General features: G+C 60.1%; 1 protein-coding gene across 1 annotated transcript in view; it reads left to right on the forward strand.

The window, feature by feature from the left end:
• Positions 1 to 737: 737 nt before the first annotated feature.
• CELSR1 (cadherin EGF LAG seven-pass G-type receptor 1) overlaps positions 738 to 18729 on the forward strand; it is an 84169-nt gene continuing 66177 nt past the window's right edge. The window contains exons 1-2 of the mRNA XM_040491813.1: positions 738 to 1515; positions 18286 to 18508. Of these exons, the coding sequence (XP_040347747.1) occupies positions 738 to 1515; positions 18286 to 18508 (1001 nt within the window). The remainder of the gene's footprint in view (positions 1516 to 18285; positions 18509 to 18729) is intronic.

Raw genomic sequence — 18729 nt, forward strand, 5'->3', positions numbered from 1 at the left:
GGGTGTGCTCGTTGGGGGCACAGGTACAGGGACCCAGAATCTGAGCTGAGCCAGAGGGATATGAACTTTGCTGGGTTTTTCTCAGGGTCCCATAGCACATTTGAGGCAGGGCCTGGGAGGCAGGTGAAAACCCCCTGGGTGGGGGTGCTTGCACCTGTCAGGGTGCCGGGAAGGCCGATGGTCCCACCCCACAACCACCCTGGGGAGAGCCCCTGGGGCCAGCCCTTGGGTGACTCCCCTGATTCTGGGCTTAGAACGGCCCATCCCTTTCCCATCTCGCAAAATCCTAAGTAGCTGGTTTCATGGTTGGCTGACCCTTGTCGGGTGAGGTGCAGCCCTGTCTTGTACGTGTCTTTGTAAAGCAGCATTTGCCGAGCATCCGCCGTGTGCTGGGCACGTAGGGATGAATAGGGTGCAGCTCAGCACAGAAAACCCTTCAACATGGCGTGGAGCAAGGCCGTACCTGGACAGCAGCATCCTGGACGCCATGGGGTCTGGGCTGGGCTGTGGGCGGGTGGGATGGGAGTGGGGGCTCCCGGGGTCTGAGACGGGTGCAGAGGTGGTAGAAGGGGGCTCAGTGGCCCCACGTGTCTGGAGCAGAGCGTGCGAGGCGGGGGACCCAGGTGGCGGTGGCCCTGGGATGTCCTGCTGAGTGGTTGGGGGTCCGCAGGGTTCTTTCGAGCAAGACAGACTCAACAGGAGCTGTGCTTTGGGAAGCCGGGTGTGGAGGGAGAGGAATGGGGGGCCCGGAAGGCAGGGGTCAAGGCGGCGGTCGCGGTGGGGGCGGGGCGTGGGGCTCGCTTCGGCCGGCCGTGCCCGGGTGGGGCTGGCGGGGACCCGGACCCCGAGTGACCCCGACCCTCCTTGTGTCCACAGATGGCATCCACAGTGTCGTCGCGCTCTGCACCCTGCGGGTCACCATCATCACGGACGATATGCTGACCAACAGCATCACCGTCCGCCTGGAGAACATGTCGCAGGAGAAGTTCCTCTCCCCGCTGCTGTCCCTCTTCGTGGAGGGCGTGGCCACGGTGCTGTCTACCACCAAGGACGACGTCTTCGTCTTCAACATCCAGAACGACACGGACGTCAGCTCCAACATCCTGAACGTGACCTTCTCGGCCTTGCTCCCCGGCGGCGTCCGGGACAAGTTCTTCCCGTCGGAGGACCTGCAGGAGCAGATCTACCTGAACCGCACGCTGCTGACGGCCGTGTCCGCCCAGCGCGTGCTGCCCTTCGACGACAACATCTGCCTGCGGGAGCCCTGCGAGAACTACATGAAATGCGTGTCCGTGCTCAAGTTCGACAGCTCGGCGCCCTTCATCAGCTCCACCACCGTGCTCTTCCGGCCCATCCACCCCATCAACGGGCTGCGCTGCCGCTGCCCGCCCGGCTTCACGGGCGACTCCTGCGAGACGGAGATCGACCTGTGCTACTCCAGCCCCTGCGGCACCCACGGCCGCTGTCGCAGCCGCGAGGGCGGTTACACCTGCGAGTGTCTGCAGGATTTCACAGGTACGTGTCGCTCCCCGGGCCCCGGGCGGGGTCGCACGCGGGGGGTCCCTCGCTGGCTCCCTCGGTCCACTCCCCTGCCCGGCGCCAGTCCGTGGCCTTGGTGGTGACGCCGGGAGCCGCATGTCCTTAGCCGGCGGGCGGGCGGGAGGCAGGCTTCCTGACGAGCCCTTGCAGGTCCCTGTTGACCGCGTGTGACTGGAGTCGCCCTCTCTCCGAGAGCGATGACGGCGTGAGGGCCACCTGAAAACCCATGTGCGGGAGATGACACGCGCTTCCTTAGGCGGCTTCAGGTTGGAGGCACTTCATTCCGGGCTTCGGGTTTAATTGGCTACTGTAAACAGTGTGACTGGGATGGAGATCACGAGCCGCTGATCACGCGGGTCTGGAGCGCCGGTGTTGGTGTTTCACGCCCGGTGGTCGCTGTAGAGGTTACGTCTCCTCCTCCTTGAACGCACACTTGCCCTGAGACGTCCTGACTCGTCGCGAAGACGAATTGCTCCCCAGGCAGCCGGCGGTGGGTGTTTAGAAATAGGTAGTCAGAGCAGCACGATGTGCACGTCCTGGCCTTGGCCTTCGATCGCGTGTTGCCTAAGATCACAGCCCATTTGAAAAGTTTCCGGTGGCCTGAGAGCGGTCTGGCGTTTTGGGGAAGCCGTCTAGGATTAGGTGGGACCTCATTCATGCCGGACGTAGCTTTGCGATTCCAGTAGGGACTGTGGCCCCGGTTATCCTGTTTAGTATAAACAGCCGAAAAATCATTATCTGCTTGTGTGGGACGTGGCACCGTTTATGGAGCTTAGCACAGGGGTTTACGGCATTAGCCGGTGTGTGTTAAGCAGGAAGAGTAAACCCGGGGTGGGGGGCACAGTGGGAGGAAGACGGCCGTGCCTGGCGCTCTGAGTCAGAAGAGGAGGAAACGCGCCAGAGAGAGGCCGTTTGGCAGCCCGAGGAGGTGGGGGTTTACCGTGTCTGAGCCCCAGCCTGGTTATGATCCGGAGTACGGCGTGGCAAGAAAGGCACCTGACCGCCTGCCCTGTGTCCTCCCCTCCTCCCCATGCCTCTTTGTGGCTGGCTGGCTGTCCGTCTGTTTTGTGGGGCTCCAGCAGGGTCTGCCCCGCTGGCTCGGAGTGTTAACCCTGGATTCCTGGCTACACTGGGGCATGGTGGTGGGCCCGGACGGGAGGCTCAGGAGACCCCTGCCCCCGCAGTTCCTGCCTACGTTGTCGGGGCTCTGGCTGTGCCCACAGGCCTGGACCAGGCTCCCCTCTCCCCCGCTCCTCCCTGCCCTGGATTGTAGTGGGCGCTCACCACACGGTCCCGGTGTGCCCCGACCTCTCCTTCCCCGATCACCGTGACGAGCTGGGCTCTCGACTTCTCCTGAAGCGGCTGACCAGATGTGCCAGCGCTGGTGACGGGGAGGCCTCCCCCGTGAGCTGCTGTCCCCTCCCCCCTCCCTTGCCCGTGGCCTAGACGGGGAGTGCTTCCGCCCGTGACTTCAAGCGGTGATGCTGTGGCTCTTGACCCTGGGAAAGGGCTGGTGTGCTCTAGGGACTCAGCTGGCGTTCAATTACTCCCTTGCCCCCCGAGTATTAATGGAGTGCCTACTGTATGCCCGGCCACTGCACACATCAGACCTGCCCCTGCCCAGTCGGGTGGGGCACCTTGGGTTGTCTGCGTGACTGGCCCTTTCACTGATCAAGACACGTGGCAGTGGGGACCTGGCAGGGGACAGTCCCTCAGGCACCCTCTGCGCTCTGATGGAGGCCTAGGATGGGGTCTAAGGTGAGCGGGGAGACCAGCTTCGCCTCAGGGGCCACAGCAGCAGGCCTGGGTTCCAGAAGTCCCGGACGTAAGCCCAGGGCCATGTCTGGGCTGGGTAAACCGTGGCTGCTAGGGACCCGTGGATTCTCTCTGAAGAGGGATCGACCTGCTACATGGAAGGGACTTCCAAAGTTCTTAGATTTCGTTTTCATCACGGGAGTCATTGCTAGAGAAATAATGACCGGAAACGGCCCCGCGTGTCAGAAGATCCGCTGAGAGGCCGTGATTGGCGTGGGACTCATCTGAGTGTCTCTGGCCCTGAAGTCATCATCTGTGTTTCCCTCGGAGATAAGACAGGCCCAGACTGATTGTTTGGACTCAGTCCCCCTTCCTCCGTCTCTCCCTTTCTCCCTTTGAAGCCCCCCTCCTCTTGCGGGAGGTAATTGCGTTCATTTGCTGGTGCTGAAGGCTGCCTTGTCGTCGAGGGGGTTTTGTTACTTGCTCCTGGGTAAGCCGAGCCCAGGCCGCCGTGGGGAAGTTGGAAGCGGCCCAAGGCCCCCGGAGGACCCCGGCTTCCTGTGCTGCCGATGGACAGGAGACGGGCTGGGTGAAGGAAGGTGTCAGTTAATCTGAGGCGAAGCTCTCTGAATTTGGTGCTGGAGAAAACACCGCCAGCAGCAATCCTGTGTTTTTTTTAAATCCATGCTGGCCTGAGAGAAGGACCGAGGCCCCAGCGATGGAGGGCTGTGCGCTGGGGCGGTAGTCGGGGTCCGCAAGTGACCCCACTCTGAGAGCAGCAGGACATTATGGCTGAAGGCGTCATGGTCGCCGTCCTGATTTCCTCTAGAACTCGGCAGACCCTCGGTGTCTCGGGTCGTAAACAGCGGGGTTTGGTTTTGGCTAAACCCCCCCAAAGGTCGCCGTCCCCTTCTTCCTAATCCTCGCTTCTGCACCTGTTGCCTGCTGCCATCACCTCCCTCAGAATCCGCCTCAGCGCCGTCCCCTGCTCTGGAAGGTTCTGGAAGGTTTCCCGACTTCCTCGGTGCTGTGTTTATGTGTTGGTTGCTCTGCTCTCACCTTGGGTGTGATCCCCTCATTTCCCTGCCTCTCAGGACAACGGTAACTTAGGGCTAATATTCACTAGCCTTCGGTGCGCTGTGCTGTTCTAGATGATTCCACATGTGTTACCCCAGTCCCCACATCAGCAACATGGCCCCGTCTGTAAGCGGAGAGACGAGGTGCAGAGCAGCACAGTATCTGGCCCGGCCGTTCTAACCGGGGTGATTCTGCCCCCGGGGACAGCAGGGGGTGGGATCGGGGGGTGGAGGCCACACGTGCTGCCCACATGCGCCGAGGACGGCCCCACACAGACAGCAGTCCCGCCAGCGTGTCTGCGGGAGCGCAGAGCCACCGACTGCGTGATGAGTGCAGGTTCCCCCAGGTCTTCCTGGATGTCACCTCCCTGCCTCCACACGTGTCCCTTCCTCTCGTCCCCATTCCCTGCATCCGCTCCCTGCTCGGCACTGGATGGCCACAGCACCGGGCACACAGAAGGTGCTCAGTAAGTGCTCATGCACACACGATGGGGTCAGGGGTTCATTGGCCTGGCCTGTTCCTCCCTGTAGCCAGAGGAGGCGTCCTGGAGGCTCCCTCTGTACGGTGCTCGGTGCTCAAAGCAGTGCCTTTGCTGCTATTGTCACTGTGCTGGAGGGGACTCGGGGGGACGGGGTGGCGCTAAGGTATTTATGACTCTGTCCCGCTGGTGTGAGAGCTGGCCCAGCTCCAGTTCTCACAGCACAGCTATGTGCTAACGCGGGCTGGCAGGCCTCCCCCTCCTCCCATACATGCATCTTCTCGTCACGGAGAACGAGGTGATTTATCATCACAGATGAACGTCTGCCCACGGGGTGCATTCCTGAGAAGGCAGCGACTTTGATAGCCCGGGGGGCAGGGGGAAGGCTTTCCTCCGCACTCTGCCTGTCAGAGGGGAGGCCTGGCTGTGGCCCGGGACCTAGACCGTCGGGGTGCGCCCCCACCTTGGCCGCCCTGGCTGTCTTCTTCGTAGGGTCCTGTTTGTTCTTGAGCGTACGATTTGTTTTACTGGACCCTGCATCGAAATGGTTCTCCTCAGCATCGAAATAGGTGCTCCTTAGCAGAGATGTAGTCTGGGAATCACTGGGTCAGTAGCCACTTAGGAGTCTCGGTGATGCTGGGTTTAAGCTTTGTGCTAACTACCCCTGGGTGGAATGTCCCGTTTGTGCTGTGTGAGAGCCTTCCAGGGAACCTGACTGCCCCCCGTGGTGGCCTCCCTTGGACTGGGGGCCCTGACTGTCCCCCAAGGTAGTCTCTCCTGGGCTGGGGTCCTGACTGCCCCCCATGGTGGCCTCCTCAGGGATGGGGCCCCTGACTGTCCCCCGTGGTGGCCTTCCCTGTGCCTCCCCTGCTGGGGGTCCCGACTGTCTCCCGTGGTAGCCTCCCCTGGACTGGGGACCCTGCCCCCTGTGGGGAACTCTCCAGGATGAGGACATCTGCCTAAGCTCAAGGCCAGAGAAACTTCTGGTATACAAACCGAATCATCTTTTCTGTTCATGGAAAATATTTAAAATCACTTCTGGCACTTCTTGGATTCTGTTAAAAAAATGCACATTACCCCCAACTGCACGTTTTATCTTGAATTCTCCTGTCAGAGTCATGGTATTTCCGTCATCACGGGATGCACGAACGTGCTGCACAGTCCCAAGCAGAAACCCCGCGCCTCCGCGTGAAACTCTGTGTTCTCAGCTCCACGGCCATCTCTGAGGGGAGGGGCGTCCACACCGTGCGGGAGAGGAGGTTCACCAGCTCCTGCCGCGGTTCACGGGATTGGAGGTCCCCTTGGAAGAATCGTCAGCAAGGCGAGTTTCGTCCTTAAACCAGGAAGTTCATCATCATCATTCAAAGTGAAAGTCATTGGGGTGCCTGGGTGGCTCAGTCTGTTAGGCAACCGGCTTCAGCTCAGGTCACGATCTCCTGGTCAGTGAATTCGAGCCCCGCGTCGGGCTCTGTGCTGACAGCTCAGAGCCTGGAGCCTGCGTCGGATTCTGTGTCTCCCTCTCTCTCTGCCCCTCCCCACTCGCGTTCTGTCTCTGTCTCTCTCAAAAAGAAATACACATTGAGAAAAAAAAGAATACATGTCCTTTGTGGACGTTGACGGGTCCCAAGGAACTGCCCGACGTCTCTAGCGCCACGCAGGAAGTGGAATTTGAACCATCTGGGGGCTGAGCTGCTATTTGTATGGACGACGGAGGTTTCTGTTAGCATTCTGGCTGAGTTTGGGCACGCCGCTGTTTGAGAACTGGCTCGGTTTTCCTCTGAGCTGATTCGGTGGTGAGGACACCGCTTCCCAGCCTTGGGGTTTGCAGCTGCCGGGTTCACCTTCCGCCAGCAGGTTCTTTCCCAAGGTCACAGGACTGTGCCCAGACCCTCAGCCCTCCCCCCTCCTTCCCTCCCTCCCTCCCCCTGTGGTGGCACGGCCAGCCCACTCACCACTCTGCCTGGGCCGGGGGGGCCCTATGCCTCTGTCTCCAAGGGGTACAGGGCCCCCGCCTGTCCCCACCTGCACGTCTTCTCTCTAGGAGACCTCCCCACACCCACCCTCACCCCTACCCTCAGATATCCTGGGTCATTAGAACCAGATCCTAGTCCTGTGTCTGAGACGTCATCTTGGGGCTCATTCTTGAGACATTGTAGACAGAGGCAGCTGCAGGCCCAGAAGGGCACACGGGGGGGGGGGGGGCCCTGGATGGCCCCACCGTGGGGACTGTGACTTCTCAGCCTGTGCTCAGGCCCCGGGGCAGTGTGAAGTCTGTGTCCCATCAGGACTGGCTGGGGGCCGGACTGTGCGGGTCAGGACCCTCTGCCAGGCTCTGCCTCATTCTGGAGCCTGGACACCTCCTGAGCCGCCACCGGTGTTCTAAGCCCACATCCCTGGCCTGTCCCCTGGCTCGGAGGGACCGTGACTTTGCTCCAGGGGGTTGGAAGTGCCCTGTTGAAGGGGCCAAGGTGGTGTCCTGGGCACTCAGGCCCCGGTGGTCGGCTCAGCTGACCCTGTCTGGTCACCACGTGCGGGCAGGTGTCCAGGGCCCTCTGGTTGGCCTCCCACCAGCTTTGGCAGCCGAGACCTGTGATGTTTACTCGCGCTGTGTTCATTTAGTGCCTGCTGGGTCCTCAGCCGCTGCCAGCCAGGGGCACCACAGCGGGCTCGTGCTGGGGGGCGCAGCTCCTGGGCCACTGAGGCTCAGGGAGATGCGGAAAGATTTAAGGGCTGCGGCTTTCTGTGGGCGACTGTCCCCAGGAAGAGATGGCTCCGGAATCTGGCCGGTCTCCTTTGGTGTGATGAGGGTTGGGTCAGTGTCCTGGGGCTTACCTGGGGGTCTAAAATAACCCTGGCAAGGCCCTTCCGTGTCTCCTGCAGCTCCTGGTGGCCTCAGGTGGCCCTGGGCTTGTGGCCACACCGCTCCCATCTCTGCTTCTGCCCTCGCACAGCCGGCCCCTGTCGCGTGAGGACAGATGTGATGGCAGGGGGCTCACCCGGGTGATACGGGTCGGGTCTCACGTCCCAGGACCCTTAATTCCATGGCATCTTTGCCCTATGAACCGATGCCCACAGCTTCTGGAAGTCGGAACCTGCACGTGTCTTTTCGGGGCCCCTGATTAGCTAGCTGACTTGAGGGTTGGTTATTTTCTGTGCCCTTCACCCTCTGATGGGCGTGAGGAGTGGGAAGGTGGGGAGAGCACCCCTTTCCTAAAAGGAGGGGTCCTCGGGTGTGGCTCGGGGCTGGCACTGGCTGGGCCGCCTTTCCATCCCGGGGAGTTTAGAACGCACACTGATTATTCCGGTTAGCCGGGTTTCAACCCTCAAACATGTCGGTGACTCTGGTAAGAAGAACCGAAGAGGTGGGTAAGCCAGAATTGTTTTCCTTTCCTGCTGGAATGCGTTTTTTATTTATATTCAAAAAAAAAAAAAGAATGGGTGTGTCTGGAGTTCTGGGAAATTGCCTCAAAGACAATAATGAAGTCATTCGAGAAGGCTCAGAGGAGGCCCAACCTGGACAAGGTCTGGGCTTCCGGCTTCCCCTCCCTCCCGGCGGGGGGGGGGGGGGGAGTCAGAGAGGGTGGGCGGCAGGTGTCTGGGCAGCAGAGGCCTTTTCTGGCAGCCTTGCCCCATGGAGGGGGAGGCTCCAGGGCAGAGCCAGTCACCGGGAGGTGAGAAAGTCAAACAAGGAGTGTGGGGGAGGGGGGATCCTAGTCCCAAGAAGCGAGTTAACAACCGGGAAATCACAGTACCAGCCTGCCAGGTGCTCAGCTCAGAGCTTTGCAGAATTAGCACATTTCACCTTGATGCTAGCCTCCTAGGTGCTAGGGGTTGCTCCAGGGCAAGACACAGAAATCCTGCCTTCGGGGTGGGATTTGCAGCGGGGGAAACTGAGGCACCGGCCGGGGGCTTGCTCAGGAAGCCTCTGTCCCGGGACAGCGGTGTTGCTCCTGAGGGGGGTGTTTGGTAGAAGGGGCCGCCGAGGCCCTGGGTGGGTGGAAGGATGATGGACATGTTTTCCCAGTGTTTAACCATTTCTGACGGAGACCCTCAAGTGTCCCCTGTCCCTTGTCTCCCGTCTCTGTGCTTCCCCCGAGGAACCACGCTGCTGGATCGCGTCTTGTTTGTTAAGATTTACCTTTGCAAAGTAACCTGACACCCACGGTGGGGACTGAGGTTCGGTGTCCTTGTGTCTGAGGACCTGACTCTGAAGCCGTCCCGTGTTGGTGACTGTGGGGCCTACACTCTCTCCGGACGCTCTGTCCTCCGTGCGCCTTATCGATCTTTAATTCTGCCTAAACTTCAAGCTCCAAAGTGTCTTTTGTGCTTCAGACCCGACTTCTTCCCTCGCTGACTTTGAAAATACTGGTTTTTCTAGTTCAAAGCCCTTGGCTGTTTCTGAGGACGAGGAGGGAGCGAACTGTCCCTTTATTTACTGAGCAGCTTCAGTCAAGAAATTTGTACGTGCCCTTCCCCTCCTGTCCAGGAGGGTCCGAGGGTCTCTGTCTGGCCGTGCCCCCGTCTCCCGGCTGGCTGGGGCTCCGTCACCTCTCTGGTCTCCGCCCGGAGCAGCCACGGGGCAAGTTCTGAAGCTTGGTCTTGGAGGTGCCGATTCACATCAGCCTCGCCCTGGTTCCGGCCCCGAACCTCCTCGCCCCTCCTGCCGCGACCGTCACACAGCTTCCACCCCCCACACACACCAGACACACATCACACCCCAGAGACATACCTACACAACACACACATCTCACACATGCACACACACGCCCCACCTCGACGCCACCTGCTTGCCTGCCTGCTCTCTGTGCAGTGACACCGAGGTGCCCGGCTACCCCTTCCTCTTGCACAGACATCCCTGCCCGACCGTGACGTCCCGGTGGCCAGGACCAGGGCTCTCCTGTCCCTCTGCTTGGACCCCTTCTGGAGCCTAGTGGTCGCGCTGCCCCTTGGGCCACGATCCCCAGTCGTTCCGGCAAAGCCCAGTTCACGGGCTCCCGGGCCCAGGCGTCCTGATCTTTAAGGAACTTGCTTGTTACATACAAAAAATGATATGTTTTATACACGGTGCTGGGCCTCCATTTCTTCATCTGCAAGATGGTGACTAGAACGGTCCCCATGTGGGACGCCTGGGTGGCTCAGTCGGTTGAGAGTCTGACTTCCGGCCCGGGTCACGATTTCGAAGTTCGTGTGTTCGAGCCCCGCGTCGGACTCTGTGCTGACAGCTCAGCCTGGAGCCTGCTTCCGATTCTGTGCCTCCCTCCCTCTCTGTCTGCCTCTCCCTGCTTGTGCTCTCTCTCTCTCTCTCTCTCTCTTAAAAATAAACCTTAAAAAAACGAAGAAAAAAAAAAAAGCAGAGTCCCCATGTCTGGGGATTAGAGTAGCAGCGATGGCCGGGCCTCACTGCCCTCCGTAACCCCGTGTTCCCCGCAGTCACCTTGCAGGCGAGCCCTTGGCTCCAGCCCTTGCCCGCTGGGGCCTCTCCTGGGGATTCAGCCACAGACTGAGTGAGGGTCTGTGGCTCAACACTGCAGGCCGGGGGCGGGCAGGCAGTGTCCCCTCGCTCCCAGCCCCGAAGCTGGTGTAGGACAGGCATCCGGTCACGGGCATGTGCGTGAGGGGGCTGGAGGGGCCTCGGCTCTGGGGAGCTTCTGTTTCGTTGTGAAGGGGAGTCCTTCCCCAAATTTCTGCTTGGGGTTCTGCACCGGGGCCAAGACCAGGAGGCCGAGCCCTGTGTTCCTCACCTGCGGGGGGCTTGTGGTTCACTGTATGCATTATTGAGTGCGGCTATCGGTTTGCCCAGGTGAACCCGATCCTTGGCGTGGGGGTGGGGCTGGCACTCGTCACGGTGGCAGGGGGTGGTGGGGGTGCATGGCAGGAGGAGGGGAGATTCTCCTCAGAGTCGGAATGACCCAGAGCGAGCATCTGACCCTGAGCAGGATGTCAGGATGTGAGAAGCCCGAACTTGACTTGAATGAGGACTCCCAGGAAAGGAACGATAAAGTTAATTCTGGACAGGAAGTGTGTCTGAGAACATGTGGGTTTCATTTTAATAGTGTTTCTAATGAGAACTGTATCAGATGGTAAAGAGATGGGGCTCACTAAGGCTGATCCGAGTTAGTTACCGAAAGTAAGATCATTTTTATTTATTACTTCATTTCATTTCATTTCATCTTAGAGCATGCAGGTGGAGGAGATGGGCAGAGGGGGAGAGGGTTAGAGAGAGAGAGAGAGAGAGAGAGAGAGAGAGAAAGAGAGAGAATCCTAAGCAGGCTCCAACCTCGGTGCAGAGCTCATGACCCTTGAACTCGTGACCCTGCGATCATGACCGCAGCCAAAATTAGGAATCAGAGGCTCAGGCGCCTGGTGGCTCAGTTGGCTGAACGTCCAACTCTTGATTTCAGCTCAGAAAATGATCGCATAGTTCGTGAGCTGGAGCCCCACGTCAGGCTCTCGCTGACAGCGCAGAGCCTGCTTGGGATTCTCTCTCCCTCTCTCTCTGCCCCTCCCCTGCTCATGCTCTCTCTTTCTCTCTCTCTCTCTCTCAAAATAAGTAAATAAAACTCAGAGAATAGATTCAAAAAAACAAAACTGATTTTATCACGTCTCTTCCAAGTTTGTGCTCAGTGATGTCAAGGTGGTAGCTTGAAATTGACCGAGGGGGTGTGCACACCGTGGAAATGGGAAATGGGCAGGTCGGGGCTCCCCTCACCCGGGCCGGCTCTCAGGATTCGCCAGCACCCCACTGCATAGGACCTACATTTAAGAGAAAGTGTTAGTAGATTCTTACAGTGTAGACAGATGAGCTGCGGTGGCCGCTGTGGGAAGTGCCCGTAGGAGACCCGGGCTCGGCCTGAATGAAGGTGCCAGACAGAAGGAGCTTCCCAGGCTCACCTCGCCCGTCTGAACACCCAACACTCCCGAGTCCTCACTGGCCTCTTCTCCAAAACGCGTGTTTAACTATAAAAGTAATCCTTCGTTCATTACAGCAGCATTTTCCCAACACCGTTTGAATCAAATACACGAATTAGTAGCTTTTATAATTCCGTGCAGGCATTAATCATTGGCTTGGACCCGGGAAATCCTGGCATTTTATGATTTCATTTTCCGAGCATTTGTCTCATCCCTGCCGCGCGCTGGGCATGCATCGGGCGCCCCCTCTGCGCCTGGTACCCTCTGCGTGCCGGACGTGCTCAGAGTTGGCTCCAGAGACCTTGTCCCGCCCTGGAGCCTGGGGACACAGATGCTAACGAGCAGCCCCGCGGCCACTGCCAGCCTGGAGCCAGAAGCTTCTGGGCCTTTTAGCGTCTGTCATGGGTGCCCTGGACCTGGTCAGGCAAATGGGTGCAGCTTGCTGGGACAGGACTGCAACCGGGCACAGGGAAGCCGCCCCCGGAGGCCAGGCCCACAGGAAGGGGGCCACCACCAGGTTATCATTGGTGACCACCTGCATCACCTGTCGTGTCCCCGACAGCCCTGGGAGGAGGGGGGCCACGTGGCCGGAGTGTGGGGCGTGCGCGAGCGGGGCGTTCGTGGGGGCAGAGGTGTGGCTGAGGGCCGGGCCTCGGGGCGGAGTGGCGTCTTTGTGGAGCCGTGCGTTGCCGCTAAGCCAGCGCCTGGCAAGGGGAGCGTTCTGAAAAGCTCTCTCTGGAGTTACGTGGAGCACAGGCGGGTTCGCAAGTCAGTGGGCGGCTGGCCTGGGTTCAGGGCGTCTGCGGCGAGGTGGCTGTGGTTGTGTGGATGGAGGCTGCACCTCTGGGGTGCAGGTGGCAGTGGAGGTGAGGGATGGGACTCCCTGAAGTGACGGGGGGGAGGGCGGGGGGCGGGCACTGATGGAGGTGAGGGGGGCACTGATGGAGGTGAGGGGGGCACTGATGGAGGTGAGGGGGAGGGGCACTGATGGAGGTGAGGGGGAGGGGCACTGATGGAGGTGAGGGGGAGGGGCACTGATGGAAGTGATGGGGGCACTGATGGAGGTGAGGGGGGCACTGATGGAGGGGAGGGGGAGGGGCACTGATGGAGGGGAGGGGGAGGAGCGGGGTATCTCTGGGCCCTGGGCTTGCCTCCCGTTCAGATGGTGGGGGCCCCTCCACCAGGGAAGAGGAAGACAGGGTTTGAGGTGTGGGCTCTGGGGGGCGGTGGTTGGGTTGGTTGGTGGGGCCCAGAGGAGCGGGCCAAGGCATGGCTGTGGAGGTGGGGAGCCCCCCCCTCGCTGGCCTTCGGACAAGGCTGGGGAAGAACGCCCTGAGCGCAGAGGAACCAGAGCCGAATGTCACTCAGAAGCCGGCGAGGCGGCCTCATAGGTCAGATGCTGCGTCACCTCCGGGCGCTGGTTGCCGAGGCCAAAATTTACCACGACCCTAATTTTAGGACAAACACAGAAGGCTGCTGTGGTGTGTTAAGTAGTGTCCCCCCAAATTCATGTCCAGAGCCTCAGAAATGCATCCTCATTTCAAAATCGGGTCTTTCCGGATGTATTAGTTAAGGCTCTCAGGATGAAACCATCCCAGATTTGGGGCCCCCCGACATCTGGTGACTGGTGTCCTTGTAAGAGAAAGGAGAGGATTTGGGACACGGGACATATGTGCATGTGAAGGCAGAGACTGGAGGGGACGTGGCCACAAGCCCGGGAGCGCCGGAGTGGGGAAGGCAGAAGGCCCTGGAAGGATTGGGACCCTCCGAGGAAACCCCTCCTGCCCACACCTCAGTTCGGGCTTCCAGAACCATGAGAGAATAAGTTTCCGTTGTTTTAAGCCACGCAATTTGTTGTCATTTCTTCCACCAGCCTTAAGAAACCAGTATTTATTGGAAATGAAAAAAAAAACTTTACGTTTAAACCAAAACAAACGGCTCCATGGAAACAGCTTCATTCGCAACTTATATTAAAAAAAAAAACAGCACGATCTTGAAGAAAAACAGGGATGACCCCCCCATGGGACCACCAGGTGATCTGAGTGCTCAAGTCCCCGCGTGGCCGCGGGCGGGATGAGCCCCCTCACGCCAGCCGTCCTTCTGTTCCTCCTGGGGAAGGAAGTTTCCCTGCAGCCCTGGAAAACTGGTCTGTAAGCAGGAAAACCGGGAGCCAGAGTCAAGGTCACATCTTCGGGGACCGCAGAGCTCTCGGGCTGGGCGCGCGGCCTCCTGTCTCTGGGCCGCGGAGGCAGGCCCGGGGAGGACGTCTGCAGGCCGGCTGCAGGCAAGGGCTGGGCTGGGGGCCTCAGAAGGCTGGCGGGGGCGGGCGGAGGGGGGGCGCAGGAACACCTGGCCCCGAGCCCGCGACGCTGGTTCTGGAACGCCTTGGGGCGGAGCGCTGTGGGAAGGGCCTAGCGGGGCCTCCCTTTGTTTGCTGTCACGGTTTGGGGAGCACTCCCCCGTCCTGTCCCCTCGCTGCGGCTCCGTTCCAGAATACTCTGTACTTGGCCACCGACATGCCAAGCTGGAACTCGGGGAGCAAACACTCCCACATGTCATACACGTTTTTCAAGCAGAGATTAGAGAGTTTGAAGTGTGTGGAGGACAAACACACGTTAAGCTAAGCATTTGAAAAGGAAGGCAGGGAATTTAAGAAGCCCGCGGGCTGTTCACCTGGAGGAGGCCAGGAGCACTGGGTCGCGAGTGTGAGGGGGTGAGTGTGGGTGGGGGCGGGTGTGAGTGCACAGGCGTATGTGTGAGGGCACGTGTGTGCACAGCTGTATAAATCACACCTGTGAGTGTGTGTGTGTGTGTGTGTGTGTGTGTGCACTAGCATAAGCCGCACGGTGGCCGAGCCCAGCGCTGTGGCGGGCAGGGCACCCTGGTAGCCCCCCAGCCAGCTGGGGCCAGCAGTTTCCCTGGAGGGTGGAGCTCGAGGGGGTCCAGGCGGGTCCGTGGGCTCCTGTCCTTTTCCTCTTACTTCTGAGCGGGTGCGAACCAAGCCTCTCTGCCAACGCGACCCTGGGTCAGCCCCTGCCCGGGAGAACAGGTGGGTGGGCTGGCCGGGGCTTCTGGCCTGGCCCTGGGGGTCACTGGCCTGCTGGCCCCTTCACGGTCCTGGACTTTGGTTAGGAAGTCTGCGATTTCAAGCCACCCCGCCCCCCGTTTTCGATGGGGCTCAGCCTGGAGCAAGTCGTACTTTTTAGGCGTTGCGACTGGGGCTACGTGGGGGAGAGGGAGGGAAAGCCCAGAGTGTTTGGGAGCACCACTGGTTTGCGATGCTGACCACAGGTCAGTTTGGCCTGTGCCTCAAAAGTGAGCTTCTTGGAAGCACCCCCTCGGGTGGCTGAAAGGGTTTTCTTACGCTGGTCAGCGATCACGCTCTAGAATCCTCACTGTCAGAGCTTGGCCTCCAGGAACATTCTGAGTCCCCACGATCTGCGTTCTCAGGAGCTGCGCCTGGGGGTCGGGGGCGCAGGACGGGCCGGAGAGGAGCAACAGAGTCTGCTGACCGTGTCCCCACCTCCGGAGATGGCCAGCTCTGGGCCAGGGCACCAGACCCTCCAGCTACTCACTGACCAGCCACAGGGTGAGGGCTGCCCCAGCAAGGGCGGCTTCCTGGCTTGGGGGGGTCCGGGTGCAAAGTCTGGTGTGAGCCATTAACACCCACTCTCAACAGCACCTCATTTTCCTTGTTCAAGATTGATGAGATCCTAACATCACCCTGCAGTCCGTTCACATTCTCAGCGATCTCGCACGTGCCTGCTGTGGGCTGACTCGTGTCCCCCCCCCCCCCAGACTCGCGGGTGGAAGCCCTGACCCCCAGCCACACGGGATTAGCGTCCTCGCGAGAAGAGACACCAGAGAGCTTGCTCTGCACGCACGTGAGCACAGTGGGCTCCCGGGGACGGGCTCTCACCAGGCGCTGGGGTGGCCAGCACCTTGACCGTGGACTTACAGCCTCTAGAACCCTGAGCAATGAACGTCTGTTGTTTGAAGCCACACGGTCTGCGGGTATTTTGTCAGTCAGCCCGGTTGGCTAAGGCGACGCCTGGGGATCCCAGTGACTCCTGGGCTCCAGGAAGCTGCTGTCGCTTGAAGGCCACTGTCCCCGCACCACGGCCCCTCCTATTAGACGTCTCTGGAGTTGTGTCATTCACATCCCTTCGTACTGGTCTTGTACTAATCTAAGAGCACGGGCATCACTAAGGGTAAATGGATGGATATGACTGTTCGCAAATACGACGTCTCTGTGTGGCTGCAAGTATGTAAACCTCAAGCCAGGAGGGAGCGGCCACAGAAATGACAGGAGAGTTGATTTCCTTCGTTTATGAGGAGCTGATAGGAAAACACGCACGGGAATTACCGGGTGGCTCCAGGGACAGCAAATGCACATTGTCAATAAAATGCACAGAGATCCTGGGGGCGCCTGGGTGGCTCAGTCGGTTGAGCATCCGACTTTGGCTCAGGTCATGATCTCGCGATCTGTGGGTTCGAGTCCCGCGTCGGGCTCTGTGCGAACAGCTCGGAGCCTGGAGCCTGCTTCGGATTCTGCGTCTCCCTCTCTCTCTGTCCCTCCCCCACTCTCACTCTGTCTCGCTCTCAAAAATAAATAAACGTTACAAAACCCCAGCACAGATGTATATTGAAAGAGATTTGCAATGGAAGAAGCTATAAGCTACCTACACGCCGTCAATAATAGAGTAAGGAACGTTAGTGACTGAAGCTTTGATGGGTCCTCTAGTGGAATTCTGTGAGCCAGTAACGAGGGGCGGAAGCAGGTGCACTGACAGGAAAGGACTCCGAAGAAAGTGATTCGTTCCTGAGGGCGTGCAGGAGACCGCTGAGGGCTTTTACTGCCCTGACGTGTTTTTGTACAGTGAGGGGGGGGGGGGGGGGCAGGGGTGCAGATGTGAATGTCATACGTTCATTTTGAAAGGTGTTCATTTAGCGGCACGTGGGTAACTCAGTCAGTTAAGCATCTGACTGTTGATACTGGTCCAGGTCATGAGCCGAGGTCTGTGAGATCAATCCCCGCATCAGGCTCTGCGCTCACAGCACAGAGCCTGCTTGGGTTCTCTCTCCCCCTCCCTGTCTCTGCCTCTCCCCTGCTTGCATGCACGTGCTCTCTTTGAAAAATAAATAGGGGCTCCTGGGTGGCGCAGTCGGTTAAGCGTCCGACTTCAGCCAGGTCACGATCTCGCGGTCCTTGAGTTCGAGCCCCGCGTCGGGCTCTGGGCTGATGGCTCAGAGCCTGGAGCCTGTTTCCGATTTTGTGTCTCCCTCTCTCTCTGCCCCTCCCCCGTTCATGCTCTGTCTCTCTCTATCCCAAAAATAAATAAACGTTGAAAAAAAAAATTAAAAAAAAAAAAAAAGAAAAATAAATAAATAAACATTTCTTTGAAAAGGCACTCATTTAAAGTCAGTAACTGGTGGGGGCGTCTGGGTGGCTCAGTCGGTTACGCGTCCCACTCTTGATCTCAGCTCAGGTCTTGATCTCAGGGTTGTGAGTTCAAGCCCCGTGATGGGCTCTGTGGTGGGCATGGGGCCTACTTAAAAAATAAATGAAATGAAATGAAAATCAGTAACTGACCAAGAACACTGGCGGGAGCTGGGGAGTGAGTGTCTGCTCTTTAGAAGCTCCTGTCCGTCCACAGGTCGTGGCAGGGTGCTGGCGGCTCCCCTGTGTGTGGCAGAGGCAGGCTGGGCCGCGGGGTTGGGCCGCCCTCCCCGTCCCTGGAGCGAGCATCAATCGTCCTGGCATACCGCTGCCGGCTGCCAGCTTGGGATCCACCCCAGCCTCCCAGAGCGTGTCCCCCCCTGTTGGCGAGCGCGGGGACCCTCCCCGTCGGCGGGGTCTGACAGGCCTCTGGAGCAGAGGCAGTCTCTCTGGGGAAGCCTCCGGGACCCTGCTGTCACCACGGCGGGATGTGGGGACACAGTGGCGCCTGCCCTTGGCGAGCTCCAGGCTGGCGAGGGGGCCAGGCGGGATTACAGACACACCGGGGTCCGGCGTTGGCCACGCTCTCGGGGCAGTGCAAGGGGGCACGTGGGGCGGGAGGCCTCCCGAGGTGGTGGCCCTGGGCCCAGCGTGCTCCCTGTGTGCACCCCGGTCGCCCCCTCTGTTCTGACTGCGCAGCCGTTGCAACAGGCACGGTTGTGGGAGGGGACCTGGGGCCCCCCCTTATTCTCATCATGTCTGGATGATTCTCGCAGAAGAGAAGGCCCTGCTGGGCTAGCGGGGTGTAGCGTTCACCCCTGCACGTTCCTCTGTCCCCCGAGCGCGGGGACCCCGGCAGGGCTGGGGCAGGGATGGGACCTCTGTGGAGGAGCCCCCTGGGGTGTTTCCGGGGAACTGTCCCGGGATCGCCCCCCCGGGAGCGGGGTGCCACCACGCGGGACGACTGCGACGCGGTCCTCGGAAGGCCCCGGGCCCTGCGGTGTCTACGCGCTGCACGGAGACGGCCGCCCTTGGGTCGGGTTCCGGGGCCGCAGGGTGACCTCTCCCCGCCCGTCTCGTCCCGCAGGAGAGCACTGCGAGGTGAACTCGCGCTCCGGCCGCTGCGCCAACGGCGTGTGCAAGAACGGGGGCACGTGTGTGAACCTGCTCATCGGCGGCTTCCACTGCGTGTGCCCCCCCGGCGAGTTCGAGCGGCCCTACTGCGAGGTGACCACCAGGAGCTTCCCGCCCCGGTCCTTCGTCACCTTCCGAGGCCTGAGACAGCGTTTCCACTTCACCGTCTCCCTCGCGTGAGTGCGTCCCGAGCGCCCCGCGGGAGAGCGCCTGGTGCTGCAGCAGCCGTCTCCAGGGGACAGCGGGGCGGCGTCCGGGGGCCTTTTGGTCACAAGGGCAGAATTGGGGGCCCTTAGGGTGGCCTCCTGGTGGGGACGTGGCACCTGTGCCCTTGGAGCAGACATCTGCTCCCTGCTGGCTGCCCTTTGAAGACGGGCTCCTCTCCGGGGGTCCTGTC

Source organism: Herpailurus yagouaroundi, unplaced genomic scaffold, assembly GCF_014898765.1.
Source record: "Herpailurus yagouaroundi ecotype Mexico unplaced genomic scaffold, PumYag 182, whole genome shotgun sequence".
NCBI lineage: Eukaryota > Metazoa > Chordata > Mammalia > Carnivora > Felidae > Herpailurus > Herpailurus yagouaroundi.